General features: G+C 41.6%; 2 protein-coding genes across 11 annotated transcripts in view; both read right to left on the bottom strand.

Moving 5' to 3' along the window:
• The window catches only part of RAB3B (RAB3B, member RAS oncogene family), a 580,278-nt gene that overhangs the window by 141,520 nt on the left and 425,118 nt on the right, over positions 1-13,640 (bottom strand). The gene's annotated exons all lie outside the window — the stretch shown is intronic.
• The window catches only part of CALR4 (calreticulin 4), a 60,697-nt gene continuing 56,274 nt past the window's right edge, over positions 9,218-13,640 (bottom strand). For 6 of the 10 annotated variants that reach the window (XM_084965104.1, XM_084965099.1, XM_084965097.1 and 3 more), the window contains 3 exons: positions 13,160-13,372; positions 11,867-12,009; positions 9,534-9,670 (listed from right to left, as the gene is read on the bottom strand). In XM_084965104.1, the coding sequence (XP_084821230.1) occupies positions 11,911-12,009; positions 13,160-13,372 (312 nt within the window). In that variant the 3' untranslated portion in view covers positions 9,534-9,670; positions 11,867-11,910. Of the gene's footprint in view, positions 9,671-10,693; positions 10,768-11,866; positions 12,010-13,001; positions 13,373-13,640 lie in introns of those variants that run through there. The other 4 variants (XM_084965106.1, XM_084965105.1, XM_084965098.1 and 1 more) reach the window with 3 other exon arrangements.

Raw genomic sequence — 13,640 nt, 5'->3', positions numbered from 1 at the left:
TAGGAGCGCTGAATCTCTCTTCTTAAGAAGGAGTTGCTGAGGCCCATCCTTGTTGTCATCAGCATGCAAACCTCTCCTAGTTTCTCTTGTCTTTGAAGAGCTATTTTACAACCCTGACTCTCTGGTTCTATTTCTCTGCTCCCCTTCAGAGCCAAATTTCTCTAAAGAATTATCTGCTTACTGTTTCTGCTTACTCATCTCCAATTTATTGTTAAACTTTTTACTCTAAAGTAATTCCAAACTTTCAGAAGAGTTGTAAGAATATTACAGAGAATTCCCATATACTCTTCACCCAGGTTAACCAAAAGTTAATATTTTGCCATAGTCTCTTTATCTAAGTGTGAATGTATGTACAGAGGGGGGAGTCCTTTTTTTTGGCCACCCCCCTGGCATATGGAGCTTCCAGGCCAGGGATCAGATCTGAGCCACAGATGCGACCCAAGCTTCAGCTGCAGCAACTACTGTTGCCTGCCTCCAGGGATTGAACCTTTGTCGCAACACTGCCAAGAGGCCAATGATCCCGCAGAGCCAGTTGCACCACAGTGGGAACTCCTGGAGGGGGGAGTTCTGAACCATTAGAATTGTAGTATTTACCCCAATGCTGTAAATATTTCAGTGTGTGTTTTGTAAGAACGAGGACATTCGTTACGTACCTATTTATTCCTCTCCTCACCTCCCACCCCCAATATGATGATTAAATTCAAGAAATTTAACATTGATATAATCCTTCTATGTAGTCCATATTCCAAGTTCACTTCTTGGTCTGATAACCGCCTACGTAGCAGTTTTCCCTCCTTTACAGGGTCTGATCTGGTGCCTGACCCCTAATTATGCATTGCATTGAACTCTCCTGACTCCTCAGTTTCTTTTAATCTAAAATAGATTGTTATTCATGATACTGACTTTAAAAAAAAGTTCAAGCCAGTGTTTTGTAGAATTTCCTTCTATTTGGGTTTGTGGTCCTATTTCCTTATGATGAGATTTACAGTTTTCTTTCTTTTTTCTTTTTTTTTAGAGTGGACAGGAATACTACCTACAGGATGTTCTGTCCTTAGTGTCACATGAGGAGTAACATGGTGTTACCTGGTCCCATTATTGATGATATTTATTTCGATCAGTTGGTTAAGGTGGTATCTTCCAGATATCATCACTGTAAAGTTAGCGTTTTTTCCCCTATGTCAGTAACGAGTAATCCATGGAGAAGTACCCTGAGACTATGTAAATATCCTGTTCCTCTTCAAAACTTTTGCCCAAAGTTTTCACCATTCACCGGTAATTCTTGCCTGAGTCAATTACTACGATAATTGCAAAATGGTGATTCTTTAGCACCATTGTTTCACCTACATTTTTTTTTTTAGGACCGCTCCCCTGTCATATGGAGGTTCCCAGGCTAGGGGTCCAATTGAAGCTATTGCTGCCAGCCTATGCCACAGCCACAGCAACCAGCAACGCTGGATCCACTGATCGAGGCCGGGGATCGAACCCACCTCACGGTTCCTGGCCAGATTTGTTTCCACTGGGCCACGATGGGAACTCCTCATCTACATTTTTTGGCTAGCATTCTACGGTAAGCAAGATCTTGCCCCTCTCTCCTATATGTTTATTTATTTATTTATTTTTAGGGCCACACCCAAGCATATGGAAGTTCCCAGGCTAGGGGTCGAATTGGAGTTGTAACTGCTGGCCTACACCACAGCCACAGCAACCAGCAACTCCAGATCCCAGCCACATCTGCGACCTATACCCCAGCTCACAGCAATGCCAGAACCTTAACCCACTGAGCGAGGCCAGGGATCAAACCCTTGTGCTCATGGATGCTAGTCAGGTTTGTTACTGCTGGGCCACAATGGGAACACCCTCTCCTTTGATTTATGTGTTTATTTATTATCATCAGTACAAAACTCATGGATTCTTATTTTATTTAACAGGTTATAATTCATTATTGTCATTATTCATTTTATTCTTCCACTTGTCATAGATTTGGCCAGTGAAAGCTCCTCTAATCCGGCTTCAGTGTCCTTCAGATACATACTTTTTTAAAAAATAGCATTTCCTTGCTTTCTGGTACAATACAATGTTCCGGGTTAATCTTGTACTTCCCTGTCCAGCCTTGGACATCCCCCTCTCCAAAAGAACACTCCTTTTAGTGGAGAATGGTATTTAGAAAGCAAAATCTGGGCACCAGATATATCCATTGCTACTGTGGACTAATTGCTTCCGGGCCCTTTAAGTAAACAGAGCCAAGGAGGAAAGGCAACTTAATATAGTTGAACTATTTTTAATCATGAATTCACTACTGGTACCTCTCATTCCAATTCACCACCACAGGTTTCTTTCTGTTATTCCTGATTTGCATTTCCCTTTTCCCACAGTTGAGAACTTTGGCTTCCAATAGCATCCATGGCTTTTTTTTTTTTTTAATTGACATCTTTTTTTCATTTGTTCACTGTTATGATACATACAAAATATTTCCAGAATTGCTATATCCATTCCACTAAAGAAAATAATCTATGAAATAGGGTTCAATAATTGCAGTTCTGTTTTGTTTTTAGACTAAGGGAATATGGTCAAAATCTTGTGTTTAAAAGCTATTTGGATTCATTTTTTATCTTCCTTCAGAGTGGTTATATTACTTATTTAAATGTCGTTAGGGGAGTTCCTGGTGCAGCAGAAACAAATCCAACTAGGACCCATTTTCGGGTTGTGGGTTCCGATCCCTGGCCTCATTCATTGGGTTAAGGATCTGGCATTGCCGTGAGCTGTGATGCAGCTCGCAGACGTGGCTCCGATCCTCTGTTGCTGTGTCTGTGGCATAGGCTGGCAGCTGTAGCTCTGATTAGACCCCTAGCCTGGGAACCTCCATATGCCGCCAGTGTGGCCCTAAAAAGAAAACAAAATAATAGCAAATGTAGTTAGACTTATTCGTGTCTGTTTATGTTCAGTTTTAGGATCCCTTTCATTCTTGTTGATTGTCCAGTCAACACTGTCCAAAAGTCAAATCCATAAACAACACACATGGAACACTTCATGAAGGTGTGTGTCATCTGTATGTAGGAGTTGTTTTCTGTGTTGTTGGAGTTTCACTATATGTGCTGACAAAGTAAGAATACCTCCAGCTCACAGCTGTAGCTCTGCTTCAGCCCCTAGCCTGGGAGCTTCCATATGCTGCCAGTGCAGCCCTAAAAACAACAACAACGGAGTTCCTATTGTGGCGCAGTGGTTAACGAATCCGACTAGGAACTGTGAGGTTGCGGGTTCGATCCCTGGCCTTGCTCAGTGGGTTAAGGCTCCGGCGTTGCCGTGAGCTGTGGTGTAGGTTGCAGACAAGGCTTGGATCCTGTGTTGCTGTGGCTGTGGCATAGGCCGGTGGCTACAGCTCCGATTTGACCCCTAGCCTTGGAACCTCCAAATGCCGCAGGAATGGCCCTAGAAAAGACAAAAATAAATGAATAAATAAATAAAAATTAAAAAATAACAAAAAGAATACCTCCAGTTCATTTTTCAACCCACTGTATGCTTACTTAAGACCCCTCACCCGATACACACTTCAATGAAGTGGCTCTTATGAAGATCACTAGTGACCAACATCTTTCTATCATTTTATTTGACCTTTCCACACTCTGCTGACCTCTGCAGTATTCTTGAAACACTCTCCTCTCTTGGTTTCTGATACCCTTCTCTTCTGGTTTTACTCTCTGCTCACAGGTCTCTCCTCATTCCCCATGTCTATTCAAACACCCTGCAATGTGCTGCTCCTCGGGCCTCATGGCTCCCTTCGCTTCCCTCTGTGTAGTCCCTTCCTAGCCCATCTCAACCACGGCTGAGCCCGCGAATGCTGGCGTGGTAATGACTTCCAAAGAGCTGTCTTCACCCCAGACCTCTCTCTGGTCTCGAAACTTAGAACTACCTGCCGAACTGACACCCACTTAAAGAGCTCAGTGACATCTTCAGTTTAACATGTTTAAAATAGGACTCCTCATCTCCCTGTCCAACCCTCTTCCCCAGGCTCCTCTCTCTCAGTAAATACCGCCGCCAATCTGCCTGGTTGCTCTATAGTCAGAAACCTAGGAGACCGTCTTGATTCCTCTATTTCCTTCAGACACAATGTCCAGTCCATCTGCAAAATAAGAAAACCTTACCTCCTGGACTTCCTGTCGTGGCACAATGGTTAACAAATCCGACTAGGATCCATGAGGTTGTGGGTTCGATCCCTGGCCTTGCTCAGTGGGTTAAGGATCTGGCATTGCCATGAGCTGTGGTGTGGGTCTCAGACGCGGCTCCGATCCTGCTTTGCTGTGGCTCTGGCGTAGGCCGGCGGCTACAGTTCCGATTAGACCTCTAGCCTGGGAACTCCACATGCTGAGGGTGCGGCCCTAGAAAAGGCAAAAAGACAAAAAAAAAAAAAAAGAAAGAAAGAAAGAAAGAAAACTTTACCTCCAAAAATAAGTCAGAGGAGTCCATTTTTATGTCTCCATTACTATCTCTTCACTCATCAGCTCTCACCCAGACTCATCAAATTCATCACTAGCCTCTCATTTATCCCCAACACATTCATTCTCCATTTAGTAGCTACCATGACCTTTTTGAAAACACATAATATAAGCGTACATATATCAGGTGTTTGTTATGTGTCAAGAACAGCTGTAAGCACTTTACATATATTTAATCTTCACAACCACTCTGCGAAGTAAAAACCAACTTATCTTAATTTTATAGACAGGGAAACTGTAGCACAGAGACATTAAGTAATGGCCCCAGGTCCCACAGCTGGTAAATAGTAGAACTTGGGCTTGAACCTAGACTGACTTTTTAGCCTTTGCGCTTACCTACCACATGACACGGGATCATGTTCTTACCCAACCTCAAATATTTTCAGGACTTCTCTCTACACAGGGACTAAATACCCAGCTCCATTTCAAGGCCTGCTGAGTCCTTTGACGTGCTTCTTGCTTACTCCTCCAAACTCATCTCATGCTGCTTCCCTTTCCTTCACTTCCCTCTAACCACAGGGCTTGTTTTGTTGCTTTCTAGCTTCTTTGAACGTAAGTCCTTTCCTGCCAGCAGACATTACACATCCTCTGCCTTAAATACCCTTCTCCCTGCCCCTTCTCATTCTACAGGTCTCACTTTAGTTGTCTGTTCTGAGGGCATCTCCCCCACGACGGTGTTTCTTAAGGAGCTTCCCTCCTGGTATGTTCTACGTAAGCCGCGTACTTGTTTTCTTTTTAGTCCTTACAGAAATTTGTAATTTTATACATTTGTTTGGTTACCTGTTTTGCCTCTCTTCCCTACTAAAATTAAGGTTAGCTGTGAATGCAGAGGCTGAGTCTTAGTCACTTTTATCCATTCAGAGCCTAATGCAGTGCCTAGTTCATGGAAGGAACTCTAGAAATATCTGTTGAATAAATGCATCTCTTTTGCTACATCACTGCTTCCACTCACTCCTAATTCTGCTTCCTCAGCACTGTGGTTTATCCCAGCCCAGGCTCGGTTTCCTCCCATACATACCCCTCCTCGACCTCATGATCTCTCCTTTTGTTTATAGTTCTTATTGCTACTAATTGCCTCAATCACTTCATGTTTCCCAACTCAAACTCCTGAGAGAGAACTATTGCTTTGTTCAACTCGTTTTTAGAAGCCAGGCCATATTTGTGGGTTGCTGGCAAGCTCATGGGTTGCTTGCCTTTGGGTCAGATTCCCAGTCCCGGTCTAAACAGCTGTGTTTGGCAGGGTGTGGGGTGGTGATGGCCTACATAGTACTGTTTCATTTCCTTTCTGGGACTTTCATCTTGACTCATAACCCAGACCACTGTCAGACCCATCATTTGAATGTCCAGTGAAATGTTCTAAAGGAGCTTGATGATACTTGAACTTCCCCCTAAGGCAGAGCAATCGTAAACCTATTCTGGTAAACACGGTAGGTTCATTACTATCTTTCACTTTAGTCCGAATCTAGATTTTCATATATGAAGGGCAGAATTCTCAACTTCAGTTGCCCATAAAGAACAATATTTCCCATGAGACTTTATCATTCTGGCAAGTATTCCCGGTCCAAACTATGAAGACATAGGGCTTTGAGGGAGACAGTGGTTCATATCTAAGGAAACAGAGCAATGCAATGTACTACAGAGATGAGAAAGAACCTATACTCAACCTAGCCATGATGCACCAGAATGGAAATTAGTAAGTGCTCAATAAAGAGATTTTGAATCTGACAAGCTAAAGAGCATTTATATATAAAGGCCAGAGCATTTTATATATAATCTTATTTAATCCTACCACAACTTTAAAAGGCGGGTCTTCTTATAACCTTCATTTTTCAAGATCAGAGAGTTAAAGTGACCTGAGTAAGGTCACACATCTAATGTGACGTAGAGAAGGAAGTGGAGCCCAGTAGGGCACCATTGCACCAAGCTTTCAGCTGTGTGCAGTCTGATGAGTCTACTAGCAAGTTATGCTGTCCTGCAACTTCAGGATTGTTTGAATGGAAACTGACGACCAGGTCAAATATGATCCTCACATCTGGGACCTTCATTATTCATAGGAAAGGAAAATCAATTCTACAGACACCAGCACAATTTAGGAAGAAAGCTGGCTAGGATGGTACTTCCCCATGTAACAATACAGAAAAATATCAACATCTAAACAAATGATACCACGAGAGGAATGTAAGAGCAATAATAACTAATCTTTGCACAGCACTTTATGATTAACAAGGGACAGTCCTCCTATTACCCAATTTGTTCCTCAGATCACCCTTTTGTGATAGTTATTATCATTGCCATTTCACAGATGAAGAAACTGAGGTTTTAAAAAGTTAATGCAGTATGAAGTGTGGACATATATTATTTTGTGGTCTCCCAGCCTCCATTCCACCTTTTTTTTTCTTTTAAGATTTTTATTTTTATTGCTGTACCCATGGTGTATGGAAGTTCCTGGCCAGAAATTGAATATGAGCCACAGCTGCAACTTAGGTTGCAGCCACAGCAATGCCAGACCCTTTACCCCAGCCGGGGGTTGGAACCCAGGCCTGCACAGAGACCCAAACTGCTACGATCAGATTCTTAACCCACTGTGCCACAGCAGGAACTCCTCCTCCTTTTGTTAACGATACTCTGTGTTTTCTTTGGAGATAAAACACCTTCTACCACAGCAACATGATTGGATCAGCATGTGCACATGGTACATCAGATCTCTAAGCATCACCCTTAGAACTTTTGTTTGGGCTTTTGTTCAAACTGCTGAGATGGAGGAACTCTCCTAAGCCTACGGATATGAAGTTAATGGCTACCACCACAGGAAAAAAAATTATGTATAAATTTTAAACTCACAGAAGAAAATTCAGCCTAGCCAATAGAAAGCAAAAATGCAAAACTGGAAACATAAGCCTCCCAGACTTCAGAATATACTATAGACAGAGCTGCAATAATCAAAACACATGGTACTGGCACAAAAAAGGACACATAGCTCAATGGAACAGAATAGAGAGCTCCGAATAAACCTAAATACTTATGATCAATTAATCTTTGACAAAAGAGGCAAGAATATACAATGGACAAAAGACAGTGTCTTCAGCAAGTGATGTTGGAAAAGCTGGACAGCTGCATATAAATCATTGAAGTTAGAACACACTCTCACTCCATACATAAAAATAAACTCAAAATGCCTTAACAACTTGGAAGTTGCTGCTGCGACCCAGCAGGTGTTGTTTCTGTGGCAGCATGGGTTTGATCCCCAGCATGGCATAGTGGGTTAAAGGATCTAATGTTGCCACAGCTGTGGCGTAGGTTGCAGCTGCTGCTCGGATTCAATCCCTGGCCTGGTCATAAAAAAAAGTCTACAGGAGTTCCCGTGGTGGCCCAGTGGTTAATGAATCCGACTAGGAACCATGAGGTTGCAGGTTTGATCCCTGCCTAGCCTTGCTCAGTGGGTTAAGGATCTGGTGTTGCCGTGAGCTGTGGTGTAGGTCGGTGGCTACAGCTCCGATTCGACCCCTAGCCTGGGAACCTCCATATGCTGCGGGAGCAGCCCTAGAAATGCCAAAAAGACAAAAAAATAAAAAATAAAAAATAAAAAAATAAAAGTCTACAAATAATAAATGCTGGAGAGGGTGTGGAGAAAAGGGATCCCGCTTACATTTTTGGTGGGAATGTATATTTGTGCAGCCACTATGGAGAACAGTGCGGAGGTTCCTTAAAAAACTGAAAACAGAGTAACTATATGATCGAGCAAGCCCACTCCTGGGCATTTATCCAGTGAAAACTCTTAATTTAAAACGACACATGTACCCCAGTGTTCAGAGCAGCCCTATTTACAACAGCCAAGACATAGAAGCAACCTAAATGCTTCATATATATATGAATCACTTTGGTACACACTAGAAATTAGCACAACACTGTAAATTCGCTATGTTTCAATAAATAATAAAGAAAGCAGAGGAATACTCTGGTAGCCTAGTGGGTTAAGGATCTAGTGTTGTCACTGATATGTCTCAGCTCACTGCTGTGACATGGGTTTGATGCCTGGCCTGGGAACCTCCAAATGCCACAACTACGGCTGAAAAAAAAAAGCAGAAATGGAGGTTAAAAATAAAAAAATAGGAGTTCTCTGTGCCATAGCAGGTTAAGGATCTGGTATAATCACTGCAGTGGCTCTGGCTTGGGAACCTCCACATACCATGGGCATGGCCAAAATAAAATAACAAATAACAAATAATAAGAATATATAGAACATGGATGGCAGGATTAACTCTTCATATATTACATTAAATGCAATATATTAATCTCACCAATTGGATTTTTAAAATTATATCCAACAATAAATTGGTCATCAGAGACACACTTAAAACATAAGGAGATAGAAAGACTTAAAAAAAAAAAAATGAAAGAAAACACACCAGGAAAACATGAACTGGGTTGTGATTGTAATATCTGTCAGAAAGGAATTTATTTTTTTTTGTTTTTGTCTTTTTGCCATTTCTTGGGCCACTGCCTCAGCATATGGAGGTTCCCAGGCTAGAGGTCTAATCGGAGCTGTAGCCACCGGCCTACGCCAGAGCCACAGCAACGCGGGATCCGAGCCGCATCTGCGACCCACACCACAGCTCACGGCAACGCTGGATCCTTAACCCACTGAGCAAGGCCAGGGATCGAACCCACAACCTCATGGTTCCTAGATGGATTCATTAACCACTGAGCCATGACGGAAACTGCAGGAATTTTATTTTATTTTTAAATTTTATTGGAATGTAGTTGACTTACAATGTTGTATTAGTTTCAAGAATGCAGCAAACAGGAAGGAATTGTAGTCTTAAAAGATAATAAATGATAAAAAGTCACTACATATTCATAAGCAGTAGGCACATACAAATGCGACAGGTAAAACACACAGATGCACCTAATTATATAGTCTTAAAATATACAGAACTTCAGGGAGAAATAGATAGATGCATAATTGTAGCTGAAGACTTTGATAATCCCCCCCAGAAACTAATATATCAAGGCCTCAATTACCATATTTTATCACTTCTACACCTTATACAAGACTGGCTTGAGGAGGACTAAAAATGTAATAAATATGAAAAACAAAATTATAGAAGAAAAATATAGGAAAAACTCAATTTGGAGGTGTACAGCTCAGTGGCAGAATGGTGGTGATCAAAAGACAAGTCCTGGAAGGAAACAGAAAAAAAGTTCAGTCTATATTCAGAATGGATGGAACTATGCATGGATATTTTTTCTTGTAAATTACATTAAATTATGAAATAACATTTGTACAATCGATGAAAATAAAGGCAAAAAATTAACTAAGGGAAAACAGCAGCTTTAACAAAATACATTCAAATGGACCTTTACTGTTCACTCCTCCTCCAAAATTCTGCATGAAAAATCAGTATCTTCATCTGGTGATATTTGAAAATATGTAACAATTGGTAGACCAATCAGAGCAGACATTGGTAGGAAATGATGCTATCAGACTGGCATCCCTAAAATATAGATTCTTCACACACCAGCCCTTCAGCCCAAGACAATGCTCAGATTCAGCAATTGAACACTTGCTCTTTTTCACCCTGGGAAGATATAAAGGTGAAGGGTGCCAAAATATGCTCCTCCAAAATATGCCACTTTGGCATAAGGATTTTTTCGAGCTGAAGGCATTTGAAAAACAGCAGATACAAAAGGGACACTGTGATCTCCCCTTTCCTCCTGAGCACAGGAGATAAAACTCCCATGTAGGAGCTGCCCTCCACATACCAGGAGAAAAGAAACAGTCTTATCAAGCTGAGACCAAGAGCGTTCTACACAAACTGACATTGTTAAAATAACTCTTATCATCTTTCAGCCTCCCTGTGTTAGTTACTTTCCCACAGCTGCCCCTCTTGGCTTAACTCAGCGTTAAAGCATTTAGGTTTTGCCACTTCTTTGGTTCTTTGTTTCCTTATGGGGGTTCTTGTGTCACATAAAACTTACATTAAATAGAAGTTCCCACTGTGCCCTAGAGGGTTAATGATCTGGCTTGTCTCTGTGGAGGCGCTGGTTCTCTGCCTGGCCCAGAGAAGTGGGTTAAAGATCGAGCATTGCCGCAGTTATCATATAGGCTGCAGGTGTGGCTCGGATTCGACCCCAAGGCCTGGGAACTTCCATATACTGCAAATGGCACAAAAAAGGGGAAAAAAAAAAAAAGCAGAACTTACATTAAATAAATTTGAATGTTTTCTCTTGTTAATCTGTCTTATGTCAATGAAATTCTCAGGTCCAACTGAAGACCCTAAAAGGGTAGAGGTAAAGTTTTGCCTCCTCTGCAAAGGCAAGTTTCCCAAACAAGAATATTTCAATGATTGTAGTGCCCAGAAACTACAGCAGACACCAATCTACAAGAAAGAAGGAAGAAGGAATTCTTGCTGCTCCTCCCTGACCTCACCACCCCACTCCTATTACCCAGGTGCCATGCTCTTTGACTCTGAAATATGGTTCACACATATCCTTCTCCAACAGACAGACTTTTATTTTTCAAGAGCTGATTCAAAAATTACTTTGTTCATGAACTCTTCCTGAGACCACCAGCCAGAGTTGCGTTCACTCTTTCAACTAATATTTATTGAGCATCTACTATGTTCCAGACCCAAATTTGTAGCTCTATGCTATCATTTGATAATTGTGTCTGGGCCTGACTCTCCAGCTAGACTGGGATTAGTCCTTGGTGTAGTCCCAGTAAAATAAAGGAAGGAAGGAAGGTGCAGCATTTAATCCTCACAGACAAGCCTGCAACTGTGAAAAATGAGGCACAGGAAAGTTAGACTACCGGCCCAAGGTAATACAGCGGTGGACCAAGACTCAATCATGGTGGCCTTAAACACCTGGCAACCACATTAGTTGTATCACTTCTTAATATGAAAAAGCTTTTACACTTCACTCAACTACTTGTTTGTTTGTTTGCCCACAGCAAGTGTAAGTTCTCCAGCCAGGGATCAAACCCACTTCACAGCAGTGACAGGAGGAGCCACAGCGGTGACAACGCCAAATCCTTAACCTGCTGAGCCACCAGGGAACACGTGTTTGTCTTTTTTTTTCTTTTTTTTTGAGAAAATTGTTAAAAGAGGAAAATTACTTTGTGATTATTTTTCTCTAAAGGATATTTTTTTCTATGTGTGACTGGCCTACTATCCGTATTCTAGAGCAACAGATGTTTACTCATCCATTCGACACACAGCCTAATGCAATGGAAGGATGATCTTTGGAGTCAGACAAACTTGAGTTCAGATACTGGCCCCACCCCTTACTGGCTTTTTAACCCTGAGCAAGTGACTTGCCAGCTCTTAGTTTCTGATTCTGTAAAAGGAAGATAATAATGATATTTTCTACAATACCTGCTATGAGGATTAAATGAGCACATCGCAGGAACTCCTCAAATTTATGGGAAAGCGCTTGTGATCTGTAAATTGCTGCATGAATGCACATAATAATGTTGTGAGCCAGTGGTACAGGAAAGATAAATGTAAAGCCAGCAAACCTGCAACAAGTAACAATTAATCAGAAATTAGGGGAGTTCCTGTTGTAGCTCAGGGGATAACCCGACTGGTATCCATGAGGACTCGGGTTTGATCCCTGGTTTTGCTCAGTGGGTTAAGGATCCAGCGTTGCTGTGAGCTGTGGTATAGCTCAAAGACTTGGCTCAGATCCAGTGCTGCTGTGGCGTAGGCCAGCAGCTGTAGCTCTGTTTCGAACCCTAGGAACTTCTATATGCCGCAGGCGTGGCCTGGAAAAGACAAGAAAATAAAAAAAAAATTAGGTCACGAAACAGCAGAGAAGCAAAAGGAATTTCATAAAGTATCTTTGTTTATGTTAAGAGGAAGTCTGATTTTAGGTGCTTGATACACCTACAAGAAGAAAACAACATTGCCCCTAAACGCAACTATCAGAAATGCTTGGTAAGGAGTTCCCGTCATGCCTCAGTGGAAATGAATGACTGGTATCCATGAGGACGCAGGTTCGATCCCTGGCCTTACTCAGTGGGTTAAGGATCTGGTGTTGCTGTGAGCTGTGGTGTAGGTCGCAGATGTGGCTTGGGTCTGGCGTTGCTGTGGCTGTGGCGTAGGCCGGCAGCTACAGCTCTGATTTGACCCATAGCCTGGGAATCTCCATACGCCGCAGGTGTGGCCCTAAAAAAAAAAAAAAAAAAAGAAATGTTCAGGAAATACCAAATAATATACTCAAAATAAAACCACTGAATATACTGGAATAAATTGAAAGTGAGGTTCATGTGTATACAGAAGCTTTTTTACTGTTAGTTAATTTCATAAATATCATGATGATAAGTAGGAATAGCTACTATTTGTTGACTGTATTTATATCAGGCACTTTACACACATAGCTAATTTAACCCTTATGACAACCTTATAAAATAGGAATTATCACTCCCTTTCCATTGATAAGAAAATAAAAGACCCAAGAGGTGATGCACCTTTCCCAAAGTCATACAGAGCAAACGAGATGGGACAGAAATATAAATCTAATGTTCATTCAAAGAGCAAGTTATTTTGCGCCCCAGATTTTGCCAGCCTCATGAACATTTTTCCTTCTATGCAATATGGTTTGCCTCTGAGCAGTAACCACTTTTTACCCAGTTACAGTTTATCCTTCTGGTCAACGTGGACTTTTACATGTTTATCCAGAAATGCTCTTTCAGCATCATCTTCCTTCAGCTGCCTGTTAGTTCCTGATTCCTCAGCTGAATCCTCTTCACTTCCCTCTTCTTCAGTTCCCCCGATGTCACCTTCCCTTTCCTTCTCTTTTTCATTCTTCTTCTTGGCCTCTTCTTGTTGTTTTCTTTTTTCCATTTCTTCATGCAGTTCTCTCCGTTGCTTCTCTATGTCCTATTTAGAGTGTGGAATTTCAAAATAATTTACAGATGGTATAAACAAAGTTAACTCCCTTTAGGAATGTTTGGCATCTTCCCACACGCTTTAAGATTTCTGGTATGGTGTTTATTTACACACAAGTTTTCACTGTGTGTGGGGTGGAGAGAAATGTGTGAATGTGTGAGTGTGTGTGTGTGTGTGTGTGAGAGAGAGAGAGAGAGAGAGAGAGAGAGAGATCTGATCATAAATAAAATTGGCCTGGATTCAATAAACATTTCCCAAA

The sequence above is a fragment of the Sus scrofa genome, chromosome 6 (genome assembly GCF_054392235.1).
Source record: "Sus scrofa isolate SSC_HxYL_T2T_F1_AM1 chromosome 6, Sscrofa_HxYL_maternal_Yorkshire_Landrace_v2.0, whole genome shotgun sequence".
Lineage (NCBI taxonomy): Eukaryota > Metazoa > Chordata > Mammalia > Artiodactyla > Suidae > Sus > Sus scrofa.
The sequence above is the reverse complement of the archived record's forward strand: the minus strand, read 5'-3'. Positions and strand labels throughout refer to the sequence as shown.